The 14,397-nt window shown below is 25.0% G+C and overlaps 1 protein-coding gene across 1 annotated transcript in view; it reads right to left on the bottom strand.

The window, feature by feature from the left end:
• The window catches only part of LOC111627904 (dnaJ homolog subfamily B member 14-like), a 50,052-nt gene that overhangs the window by 11,397 nt on the left and 24,258 nt on the right, over positions 1–14,397 (bottom strand). Inside the window, exons 4-6 of the mRNA XM_023371585.1 lie at positions 13,035–13,175; positions 10,824–10,880; positions 2,152–2,219 (exon numbers count right to left, since the gene is read on the bottom strand). Coding sequence (XP_023227353.1) covers positions 2,152–2,219; positions 10,824–10,880; positions 13,035–13,175 — 266 coding nt within the window. The remainder of the gene's footprint in view (positions 1–2,151; positions 2,220–10,823; positions 10,881–13,034; positions 13,176–14,397) is intronic.

The raw sequence follows: 14,397 nt of genomic DNA, 5'->3' as shown, positions 1-14,397 counted from the left end.
TTTGGATAATATTGCTAAGATGACTTTGTGAAATTTTGTTCGGAAAGAAAGGGCGACAACTAATATCGAATGAATTTCGGTGTAATATGCGAATATCAACCACAGGTAAAAACAAATATTGTTAAGATATGTTGTAATTGTCAATCTATTTATTTGAATTTTGTGTAAATTATAAGAAAGCCATATTTAAAAGCCCAGTAGTCAAGCTGCTATCTACGACCCTGTTTGTTCTCCAATGATTATCGTCGACCTTGTTTGTTATCCAAGTTGTATATGAAATATGAAATTGTCCATCCTGTTCGACATCTGTACAATAGTGGTTTGTGTTTTATGGTATGTTTTTAAAAAATTTTTTTAAAAAAACAGTTTATCTACTCGCGTATTTTTGTACAAATTTTCTTATGTTTTATTTTTTATGTCTAGTTGGCTGAAGAGGGGCCAATGCCCGAAAAGCGTAATGTAAAAGGCGTCCCAACTGAATAAATAGTCAATAAGTTGCCAAGTGTTGATATATGTCACCTTAGTGTGTCTGCAAAGAAACAACAAAATATTCTAAAGTTAATAACCATCTATATCTATCTATATCTATATCTATATCTGTCATTTTCCTCTCAGACCTTTACATAATATGTATAAAAACATTTTCATCCTTGATCTGATTATTCTGAAAATGTCCCACTATACAATTATTAAAACAAAACTTTTTTCATTTAATTACTGAAGATAAAGAAAACAGAAAATAAGTAAACAATAAACAACATAAATTTAAGTAAGTATCTTTATTTGAATTACAGTAATACCCCAAACTTACGCGATAGGTGGAACCGAGCGATAACTGTGTAAGTCGAATTCGCGTAAGTCAAGGTATAATCTCACAATTTATGTAAAATCCAAATCAGATGTATGTAAGCTAATAAAAGTTCTCGTTAATCTTATGTCATCTTTTGATTCGTTCACGGTTACAAGAAATCACCACATAGAGTCTCTCAAGTCTCCGTAGATATAACAAATACAGAAATAAATAACACAAAATAAATTGTAGCTATGTGTCGATTCCGCGCGACACGTCCAAAAATATAAGCTGAACAATAGTGTGGAAGGAGTGAGTAATCAAGGGTTGCGTGGCACTCAAACAAAAGATGAATCGACGAGATTTGAAAATTGTGTAACTCCGGGTTCGCGTAATTCGAGGTATTACTGTATATCTTTCAATTTAATCTAATTTAGTTAGTAATATACACTAAAATCAAAATAATTTTCTCAACTTACACAGCTAATTCATTTTTAAGGTTTCTGTACAAGTTGAAAAATAATGTAAATCAAATAGTACTTAAATATGTTGCATTTTTAGCATATAATATATATTCATTTCAAAGGATAAAGATAAATAAATGCTTATAAAAAGAAATCTTAATAAAATAAAAATTTTTGTTATCTTTATTTATTGATTTTATTCAAATAATCATTCTTGAATAGCAACTGCATTATGTTCTGCCCTTAAAGCTTAAGATAGCCCTTGAATAACAGCCACATTTATATGAGGATTTTTGAAAACTTAGGGAAACAGAATAAAATTAATAAATATCAAACTATAATAGGTAGGCAGGCATTGCATTTATTTATTTGACAAACAAACTTTGATAGAAAATAAAATATGTATAATATACAATATACAGTAAGAATACTTTTTAATTATTTTCTTATTACTAGTATATAGAAATTAATAGTCATTATAAAGAAAGATACTAGCTATCATTTCAAATGTAGTTTGTTTTTAAAAATCAAAATTTTCTTAAAGTAAATAATTAAATACTTTATTAATAATGAATACAAACAGGTATGTGCAAAGGATAATAATCCTCAAATAGTAACTGCAGAAAAAATACACAGGTGAAATAGTAGATATGGCTATTATTATTTAGAGAAATTTTACATTACATTTTTAAAAAAAATATTAATGGGATTATTGATTAAGTTACAAATAAAAATATTTTATAAAACTAATATTTCAAAATAGTGCTTAATAAATGGCATTGTTAGTTGCAAATCAAAATATCATATCTATGAATATATGTAAGTCTGAACTTATTGTACTGTATATTCAAACTAAAATTAGCATATTTATAATTATTTTAAATGAAAAAGTCTTACTTCTTGCCTTGCTTCAGTTTGTTGCCTATGTTGATGCCACTGATTTCCTCTACGTACATAAACATTACCTAAATATTTGAATATATTTCCAAAATTAATTTATAGACAATGCAACTATTACATGCAAAAATTACTATTATTATTTCATTACTTTATAGTAAAATGTCAGTATAACAAATGCCAATTTAACAAAATTTGATATAATAAATATATCTTGAATGCCCAGCCAATTTCCTATTCAGCTCAATGCAAAAATGTTTCAGTTTAATATAATAAAAATTCTGTCCCTTATAAAATAATAGTTTCATTATAATGAAATCTATAAATGCACAAATCATCCATTATTAGTAAATGATGAATATTATGTCAAATAGCCTGGCAACACTAATTTTAATCCTTACTTTTTGGTTTTGTTTTGATGTTATTACTCTGCAGTTTTTCTTTTTTTAAGTTTACAAGAAAAAACAAAAGCAGTTTTCTTTGGAAGAGAATAAAATATTAGATAACATGCAAAAAAGAATTAAACAAAAAAGATGTGCCTGATTGTCTACTGGAATGCTGTGTCATAGTAGTGGATTTTATCAAATAAATTTTGACTAAAGAAACAATACACAAAAATTAGACTTCTTTTACCAGAAAATAACAGCTTCAAGCAGAAATAACAGAGAGGCAGGATTTCAACTAATCAGTACTACTACTATATCATTATTTTAGTTGTTTCCTTGTGATATTTTTTAATTATGTTTTATTACAGATTAATTTTTATTCTAATTTAATATAACTTACATTCTGAAAATGTGAAATTTGGTTCCATATAAATACTAATAGATAAATTGTGTTTTTAAAAACTTTCACTTCAAAATGCAAGTGATTTTATATCATTAATAAATTTCTTGTATATAAATACTGGTATAACCTGGTATTAGTAACTACTTTAACAGCAGAGCCTCTGAGCCACTATCCTAAGCATGGAGATCACTATTTGACAACTCCTTTAGAAAGGAGGAGCAGCAAAAATTGTAACACAGTGCAAAACATGACATCATAATAGCAAATTCAAATAATTTAGTTTTATTTACTTTTATTCTTAATTGTACATTTTTTTAGTATATTATGANAACAATTTAAATTAATTTACGTTCGAAAATAACGTAGGATTTTATTATGTGAAAGACTCACAGTTTACTTGTCAAATAAATTGATCAGGACAAATTTTATAGATAAGTTTGTTATAAAATTAAACGGATAAAGTTATCTAGTTATTGTGTAAGCGAATTAGAAAAGAGAAAAAGTAAACCAATTATACAATGGTAATACATTATTTCCAATGTTTACATAATTGTATCCGGTTGAAGAACATAATGTTGCATTTGTATGCTTGCAAACTCAATTTACTTCATCACACTTTTATCTCCTATTTGTATGGGAACTAAAGCAGTTGAATTCGAAACTACTTTAATTTAAACTTCTATAACTTGTTGAAATGGCTTCTATAATGTTATCTGAAACTTGCAGGATGTATATAAAAATTTTAAATTATTATTGATATTGACTATCTTCTCCATAAAATTTGAAGGTAAAAATATATTCCTATTTTTTATAGTTTATATATTTTAAAATAACAATTTACTAGATAAAAATGATTTAAATTCATCTAACACTGTATACATACTTTATTTTTAATTAACTAATTGACTAAGAAAGTATTAATTCACTGTGTAATAATAGCATAATGTAATAAAGATACGTAATTTTAATCAATTTCTTTAGAAAAAAAACATTAAATAAAAGTGAAAATTTTATTAATGTATATATAATTGCTTATAAATCGAAAGTTAAACAGACGAAGAATAAAAGATATCTCCCTAAAAGTAGACATCAAAAAACCACAAGACTTATAGTGATTTCCGTGCATTACGTCTCAGCAGGGAAGATGGGTTACTGCTAAAAAGGATAGTGAAGATCGATAACGACTGATGGGACCTCATGGTGTATTTCTGATTTTTCTGCCACTCAACAACAGGTGAGATTTTCAGCAGGACAATCTTTCCTACATTTATCTGTTTTCGACATCGGCACTTCTGTGTCTGCACCATCTAGCTTATCACACTGTATCAGAAATGAGAAAATAAAGCTAGTCCCTTACTACTTCTATACATGATTGAAAGGAAAAAAAAATTGTAACTCTTCAAGCAAGCTGGAACTATCTATACATTGCTACATTGTATGCTCTTCAAATAATCACTTAACTCTCTAACGAAAAGATTATATTATACCTTAGAACAGCCTATGTATAAGGCGAAAATAAAAAGAAATTACTATTACTACTGATTTTTTTAAAAAGATTATTTCTTATAAAGAAAAAAAAAATGAAAAATCTGATTAATATTTGAACAGCAAGAAGACATTTTAATACGTCGCAGCTTCAGAGTTTCTTCTTCTTTTTTTTCCTATTTATTTTTTATTTAATTCTTAAGGAAAAACTCATCTTTAACATTTTAGAAAATTTAATTAATAGAAAATAATAAGCATACTTCATGCAAAACAAATTTGCAAGAACGTTACTCGTTATATTTAATTTTATTTTTTTAGATTATTAAATTATTTATTTATTTTTTAATTTGATGTTTAATAATCTCGGTAACATATACATTTATAAAGTTAATATTTATAGCTAACATATTAAAAAATTTAAAAAAAAAGAAGTAATTTTTTATGTTTAAAAATATTTTTCTAGCGATTAATTTAAAAATATTATTAAATACTTCTAGTCAAAAATTAAAACTTATTTTTTTATTTATTATTTTACATTAAAAAATATATATATAAAATATTCGAGTTACAGAAATATTTTCTTGAAATATCTGCTTCAAAATCGCTATAGCTTTGTTGATAACTAAATCGACACAATGATCATTTATCCACAAGCATGAAAAGGTGATATATGAACACGAAATTGAATTTGGGTTTCAGATTGTGGTTCATCAATTCTGGTAAATTTTGCATCCATCTATCAAAAAGAGAGAAAGAAACTTTTTCAACTATCAATGCTCTGATTTTTTTTCTTTATATACATACATATACACACACACACAATTTCAAATCCATATATAAAATAACACAATTGCATTAATAGATTTTAAAAATGGCTGTAAGTATACATTTTAAACAAATCACATCAATGTGATCTTTTAGAGATCATTTTAAATTACCTGATGGGAAACCACCTCCAAAGAACATGTTAAATAATTCTTCAGCAGATATATCACCTGCAAAATAAAATAAACTTTTATTTCATAATTAATCTTTAACTGGTTTATAAATACAATCTGATAAAGTTTTAACTGATTTATCAATATATTTATACATATAACAGTAAATTAGAATAGCTTATCTATTTATCGTAAAAATTTATTTTTATTTAGATTTTTATTATTTTATATATATATATATATATATTAAATAACAAAGGTAAGTATGTATATTTAAGATTTAATGTTAAATAAAACTGATTTCCTATATAAACAATAAACAATAATTTAACTATTACAAATATTTTATTAATTTAAAAGTTGAAAATAATCATCAACATAATAATTTAGAAGTATGAGTAAGAAGTGGATTGCCAGTTATTAAAAGAAGATTTATAGAGAATAAAAATTCTAGACACATTTTAGAGCAGCAATTCACAACCTTTTTGGTCTTATGGCACATGCAGTCTTTCTATAATAGTTTATTATAGAAAGACTGCAGCACACTTATTAAATATTACTAAACCTATGAACAGATCAACCATGGAGCTCTCTCTCTAATACTTTTCTGTAAAGTTTACTGAAACAAACTTCTGAAATTTGTCACTTTTAATATTTTTTATTCCTCTCACAGCCCACTAGTTGGGAACTACTGTTCTAGAGATTATTATAAACTTTTAAAGAACTTTATTAATTATTCATAACTAATGTAAAAATAAAAGTGACTAATTATATTATAATAAAAACGTGAAATTAATTTTGTAGAGAAAACAATCAAAGATTAATAAAACTAACAACTACAAATTTTCATTTTAAGATATAAATTTCAACATCTGAATAAATCGCTGTTTTGGTTTTACGAGTTTATATCAGAGTTTATTCTTGAAATATTTTAATTTAATCTGTGCTAATTATAGTCACATTTAACTTCATATTGTCAATCTTTATTATAATTATTGCATCTACTTTTCAGGTGTTGCAATGTAACTAAGTACAGAAACTAGAGAGAACATCAGAAAATAAGCAACACCTTAGAAATGATTAATTAATTAATTACAACAAACATCTAAAAATTATTTAACATTTTGGCATCAATATCCTAAATGAATGTTTATAACAAATTGAAATTACAATTTTAAATAATTCATTAAAATAATCAAGTTCCCAAAATAGACTAATTCCTTTTATTTTAAAAAAATATTATATTTGAAGTTTATTAATTTTATAATTACAATAATTTATAACCACATAATAGTTTACAATTTTTAAATAGCAATATTTTCATAACAATTCATTTATTAAATTTTGATAAAGTAAATTTTAAATTAGTTTTAAAAAAATAAGTAATTAACAATAAGAGTTCATAAAATTTCATAAAATATTTTTATTGCCATGAAATTGTGATTGTAAATGTAAAATATAGTTATGTCATTAGTTATACGTGCAGCTGTTGATAATTTTTATTTCTTACAGTTTTATGGTTTTTATAGAAGTTAGCCATTTATTTATGGTGTTTTAATGTCATAGTATACATAATTTTAGATATGGAGTAAATTGTATCATTGAAAGAGTTTTATAACATGTACCTAACACAGGGGTCGCCAAACTTTTTTAACCGTCGACCCCCAACCATTTTCCAAAGCCTCACATTGACCCCCACCATAAAGTTTTATTACAAGTGTATGTGTATGAGCAGCAAAAGAAAAAAAAAAGGTTGTGACCCCTTGGCCGCATTGACCCCCCAATGATGTTGCATCGACCCCTGGGGGTTGATATCGACCACTTTGGCAACCCCTGACCTAACAGTATCACTGTATTTTAGGTGGATCACAATAAAATTGAGTATTCATCTAATAAATTAGCTTTATGAAAGTTTCAATGTGTGATAACACCTTAACCATTCTACGATAATGAAGGATTGAGAATATATTTTTAATTAATTAATTAAAAACATTAAGTTAATATTTTTTATTAAAAAATTAAAAGTTACAAAAGATTAATGAATGCTTAGTTATTTATGTCATAATTCTACACTTATTATAATTATAAATAAAAAATGACACTAATATGAAATCATGTATTTAAATTATAACTATTTTCCCAAGTGCCATTTTTTAAAAAATATTTATATTTTAGAATTAAAGTGTCAAAACAGTAAAAATTACCCTCAAATCCTCTGGAATAATCATAATAGCCATCAGCACGATTAGCATAACTTTGACGTCTCTGTACTTCTTCACTGCCATACATATCATACTGCTTCCTTTTCTCTGGATCACTTAAAACTGCAAATGCATTTCCAATTGCTGAAAGAAAAAGCAAAATTAAAAAAGAAAAAATAAATAAATAAAATTCAAAATAAAATAAAAACTAAATAAAATTTATACACATTTTAGAAATGTTGAAAAATTTAACTTAATTATAAAGTAGAGTACTAATTAATCAAAGTCCATTTAACCAAGGTTCTGCAATATCCAAGATAAATTCTGAAAAGATTACTTTTTCAATAAAGACAAAAGAATGTATTGATAGGACAGTACACTTCATTTCAGGAAAAAATCTTGGTCAAGCTATTCATACTACTCAAAATAAAGCTTCAGAAATTTTTGAAAGATTTTAGTCTGATAACTTCTCACAAAACACAAATTTAAAAAAAATTGAAGAAATTTTAATTGTGGTTATACAATTTCTTTAATAAATGTAGATTTAAACTGTGTGATAAAAACTTTTTAAAATTTTATTTACAACTCAAATTCAATAAGTAGGTCTAACCTACTTATTGAATTGGAGTTGTAAATAAATTAATAAATAATAATTAAGTAAATAAATAAAAATTAACTGTATTTTTCAATAAGTAGGTCTAACCTACTTATTGAAAAATATAGTAGATCATACATGTTAATGCATTCAAATCCACTTTATTAAATAATTTACCAAATATTGTATTATCCAGGGCATCACAGTATACATTATTTTAGATAATCAAGACTATTACATGAAATTTCTAGTATAGTGAAGGCTAATTGCTTGAAGATTCAACTAATTCTAAGAGTTTGAAAAATTTACACACAGGATAAAATTAATTTTCCTTTAAGCTCTGCAGCTTTCATTAAAAAAAAAAACATTTGTATGTCAAGCTATCTTTTATGCTAAATTATAGAAATTAAGTCAAAGCTACTTAATAATGAAAACTGAGCACAGAAAGCAAGGAATTTCAGTTTTATATACCTTCCATTTGTAAAATAAAAAATTAGAAATTCCATATTAGAGAATAAAAGCATTAAAAATTTAGTGTGTTAAAAAAAGTAAACANTAATCCCATTAATATTTTTTTTAAAAATGTAATGTAAAATTTTTCTAAAATAATGTAACTTTAAATATTGTTCTAAACTGATCTCTGTTTAAAAAAATTTGAAAGGATTATTAAAGCCAAAAATGTTAATTTGATTAAAGGGGATGCTGTCTGACTGTTGGTGGGAAGTTTTTTTCTTTGATTTGATTTACTTTTGCTTTCTTCTGGAAAAACATCAGTGTTTCCATCTCAAAAAATAAAAACTTTTTCACCATTGTCTCAAGACAGATCACCATGAAATGTAAGAAAATGTCTCAGGTGAGTCAATGGAATAGTTGATTTTGTCTTATATAAGTGCTGAAGAGAAGATTAACATTCAAGAAGGAATTAGACTTTTGTTGAAACTGCAAGCTTCTTCAAATAGTAAATTAGAAACACTTTTGAACTACTTAGACAGAATGCAAGAATGGATTGAGAATATAGATACAGCAATGGTATATGTTGAATCTAAACTATCTGTCCTTGAAACTGATAGAGAAAAAGGCTATGTTAAAATGACAATTTATAGTATTCATAAGGCTAAAATGGCACTTTGATCTATGTGGCCTATTCTTTCAATAGCTACAATTAATTCTGCTCATATTTATTTAAAATTATTTCACCCAATGATTTCATCAGTACTACTTTATGCTGTTCCTGTATGGGCAATTACTTATCATGATAAAATGGAGATTGTTCTTGCTTTCTATCTTTGAAGAATTTTCATGTCATACCATAAAATTCCAGCTTATATATTGCAATTGGAATTTGGTGTTTCTAGAATATCAGTATTAATAATAAAAGCAATAGCTTCTTTTTGAATTAGAATGTTGAAACTACATAACAGTTATGTTAAAGCACCAAATAACAAACTATATTAATTATGTTCAATGATGGATAATCATATATATAAATGAATGTTGGCATTGAAAAAGCTATTCGATCGATACAGTTTCTCATTTCTATGGTTGTCTCAAGATCCTCATTTGATTGAAAGTTATCAAAAATTAATTATAGGAGTGTGTTGCAAACAGAGAATACAAGATAACTGGTCTTTGCTGGAAAAGAACAAGCATTTTCAATTATATCCCATTTTTAAAATAACTTATATGTGTGACGATTATTTGTTTATGGATATAAATTACCATAAAACATTTAATTCTACAGCTGAGATGTGGTCAAAATTATATTTTGACATATTACAGTAAACTAATAATAAACCCTGAGAGAACTGGTAGTAATTGTAGTATGCATGTATATAAAACTTGGAAACATGTGTTCTTTCACAGTATCACATTTGAAACAAATAGGAAAAAGTATTTGACAAGATTTAAATCCTGGAAAGATATAATTAATTTATCCCGTTTTTCAAAAAATGATTATTTTTGTGTATTTTATTTTGTGTTATACTGTACTAAGCAATTTAATTAATTTAAAATTTTACTAATTTCAGACTTACATATGTATAAAAATAATTATTGTGTATTATTGTTTAGTACTAAGCTATTATATTAATTTGCTAAATTGTACTAACTTCAGTTTTTATGTAATATCCCTTATAACTAACTAAGATTCATACAATAAAGAACTGAATTGAATTTGATAAAAGATTAACTTGCTGGAAAGTACCTTACGTACTTTCCAGCAACTTAATCTTTTATCAAATTCAACTTTTATCAAATTCCAGCAACTTAATCTTAAACTTAAACTGTGTATGTAATTTCTTTTATCCTTGCTATTTCAATATAACGAAAATATTTCGATGATCCCCTCAATTTCGTTATATTAACATTTTACTATATATTCATTCCTTCATGTCACACACAATTAAAATATAAAATATAAACTATAAATAATACTAACTACTCAATCACTTCACATACATTAATTAAAAAAAAGTTAAAATATAGCTATAATATATAATATAAATTTAGAATTATATACATACATACATACATATACACACACACACAATTTCAAATCCATATATAAAATAACACAATTGCATTAATAGATTTTAAAAATGGCTGTAAGTATACATTTTAAACAAATCACATCAATGTGATCTTTTAGAGATCATTTTAAATTACCTGATGGGAAACCACCTCCAAAGAACATGTTAAATAATTCTTCAGCAGATATATCACCTGCAAAATAAAATAAACTTTTATTTCATAATTAATCTTTAACTGGTTTATAAATACAATCTGATAAAGTTTTAACTGATTTATCAATATATTTATACATATAACAGTAAATTAGAATAGCTTATCTATTTATCGTAAAAATTTATTTTTATTTAGATTTTTATTATTTTATATATATATATATATATATTAAATAACAAAGGTAAGTATGTATATTTAAGATTTAATGTTAAATAAAACTGATTTCCTATATAAACAATAAACAATAATTTAACTATTACAAATATTTTATTAATTTAAAAGTTGAAAATAATCATCAACATAATAATTTAGAAGTATGAGTAAGAAGTGGATTGCCAGTTATTAAAAGAAGATTTATAGAGAATAAAAATTCTAGACACATTTTAGAGCAGCAATTCACAACCTTTTTGGTCTTATGGCACATGCAGTCTTTCTATAATAGTTTATTATAGAAAGACTGCAGCACACTTATTAAATATTACTAAACCTATGAACAGATCAACCATGGAGCTCTCTCTCTAATACTTTTCTGTAAAGTTTACTGAAACAAACTTCTGAAATTTGTCACTTTTAATATTTTTTATTCCTCTCACAGCCCACTAGTTGGGAACTACTGTTCTAGAGATTATTATAAACTTTTAAAGAACTTTATTAATTATTCATAACTAATGTAAAAATAAAAGTGACTAATTATATTATTATATTATAATAAAAACGTGAAATTAATTTTGTAGAGAAAACAATCAAAGATTAATAAAACTAACAACTACAAATTTTCATTTTAAGATATAAATTTCAACATCTGAATAAATCGCTGTTTTGGTTTTACGAGTTTATATCAGAGTTTATTCTTGAAATATTTTAATTTAATCTGTGCTAATTATAGTCACATTTAACTTCATATTGTCAATCTTTATTATAATTATTGCATCTACTTTTCAGGTGTTGCAATGTAACTAAGTACAGAAACTAGAGAGAACATCAGAAAATAAGCAACACCTTAGAAATGATTAATTAATTAATTACAACAAACATCTAAAAATTATTTAACATTTTGGCATCAATATCCTAAATGAATGTTTATAACAAATTGAAATTACAATTTTAAATAATTCATTAAAATAATCAAGTTCCCAAAATAGACTAATTCCTTTTATTTTAAAAAAATATTATATTTGAAGTTTATTAATTTTATAATTACAATAATTTATAACCACATAATAGTTTACAATTTTTAAATAGCAATATTTTCATAACAATTCATTTATTAAATTTTGATAAAGTAAATTTTAAATTAGTTTTAAAAAAATAAGTAATTAACAATAAGAGTTCATAAAATTTCATAAAATATTTTTATTGCCATGAAATTGTGATTGTAAATGTAAAATATAGTTATGTCATTAGTTATACGTGCAGCTGTTGATAATTTTTATTTCTTACAGTTTTATGGTTTTTATAGAAGTTAGCCATTTATTTATGGTGTTTTAATGTCATAGTATACATAATTTTAGATATGGAGTAAATTGTATCATTGAAAGAGTTTTATAACATGTACCTAACACAGGGGTCGCCAAACTTTTTTAACCGTCGATCCCCAACCATTTTCCAAAGCCTCACATTGACCCCCACCATAAAGTTTTATTACAAGTGTATGTGTATGAGCAGCAAAAGAAAAAAAAAAGGTTGCGACCCCTTGGCCGCATTGACCCCCAATGATGTTGCATCGACCCCTGGGGGTTGATATCGACCACTTTGGCAACCCCTGACCTAACAGTATCACTGTATTTTAGGTGGATCACAATAAAATTGAGTATTCATCTAATAAATTAGCTTTATGAAAGTTTCAATGTGTGATAACACCTTAACCATTCTACGATAATGAAGGATTGAGAATATATTTTTAATTAATTAATTAAAAACATTAAGTTAATATTTTTTATTAAAAAATTAAAAGTTACAAAAGATTAATGAATGCTTAGTTATTTATGTCATAATTCTACACTTATTATAATTATAAATAAAAAATGACACTAATATGAAATCATGTATTTAAATTATAACTATTTTCCCAAGTGCCATTTTTTAAAAAATATTTATATTTTAGAATTAAAGTGTCAAAACAGTAAAAATTACCCTCAAATCCTCTGGAATAATCATAATAGCCATCAGCACGATTAGCATAACTTTGACGTCTCTGTACTTCTTCACTGCCATACATATCATACTGCTTCCTTTTCTCTGGATCACTTAAAACTGCAAATGCATTTCCAATTGCTGAAAGAAAAAGCAAAATTAAAAAAGAAAAAATAAATAAATAAAATTCAAAATAAAATAAAAACTAAATAAAATTTATACACATTTTAGAAATGTTGAAAAATTTAACTTAATTATAAAGTAGAGTACTAATTAATCAAAGTCCATTTAACCAAGGTTCTGCAATATCCAAGATAAATTCTGAAAAGATTACTTTTTCAATAAAGACAAAAGAATGTATTGATAGGACAGTACACTTCATTTCAGGAAAAAATCTTGGTCAAGCTATTCATACTACTCAAAATAAAGCTTCAGAAATTTTTGAAAGATTTTAGTCTGATAACTTCTCACAAAACACAAATTTAAAAAAAATTGAAGAAATTTTAATTGTGGTTATACAATTTCTTTAATAAATGTAGATTTAAACTGTGTGATAAAAACTTTTTAAAATTTTATTTACAACTCAAATTCAATAAGTAGGTCTAACCTACTTATTGAATTGGAGTTGGTGGATTGCCAGTTATTAAAAGAAGACTTATAGAGAATAAAAATTCTAGACACATTTTAGAGCAGCAATTCACAACCTTTTTGGTCTTATGGCACATGCAGTCTTTCTATAATAGTTTATTATAGAAAGACTGCAGCACACTTATTAAATATTACTAAACCTATGAACAGATCAACCATGGAGCTCTCTCTCTAATACTTTTCTGTAAAGTTTACTGAAACAAACTTCTGAAATTTGTCACTTTTAATATTTTTTATTCCTCTCACAGCCCACTAGTTGGGAACTACTGTTCTAGAGATTATTATAAACTTTTAAAGAACTTTATTAATTATTCATAACTAATGTAAAAATAAAAGTGACTAATTATATTATAATAAAAACGTGAAATTAATTTTGTAGAGAAAACAATCAAAGATTAATAAAACTAACAACTACAAATTTTCATTTTAAGATATAAATTTCAACATCTGAATAAATCGCTGTTTTGGTTTTACGAGTTTATATCAGAGTTTATTCTTGAAATATTTTAATTTAATCTGTGCTAATTATAGTCACATTTAACTTCATATTGTCAATCTTTATTATAATTATTGCATCTACTTTTCAGGTGTTGCAATGTAACTAAGTACAGAAACTAGAGAGAACATCAGAAAATAAGCAACACCTTAGAAATGATTAATTAATTAATTACAACAAACATCTAAAAATTATTTAACATTTTGGCATCAATATCCT

The sequence above is a fragment of the Centruroides sculpturatus genome, unplaced genomic scaffold, assembly GCF_000671375.1.
Source record: "Centruroides sculpturatus isolate CEXI.00-Female unplaced genomic scaffold, Cexi_2.0 scaffold449, whole genome shotgun sequence".
In the NCBI taxonomy this organism is placed as follows: domain Eukaryota; kingdom Metazoa; phylum Arthropoda; class Arachnida; order Scorpiones; family Buthidae; genus Centruroides; species Centruroides sculpturatus.
Note: the sequence above shows the minus strand (reverse complement) of the source record. Positions and strands in the feature narration are given on the sequence as shown.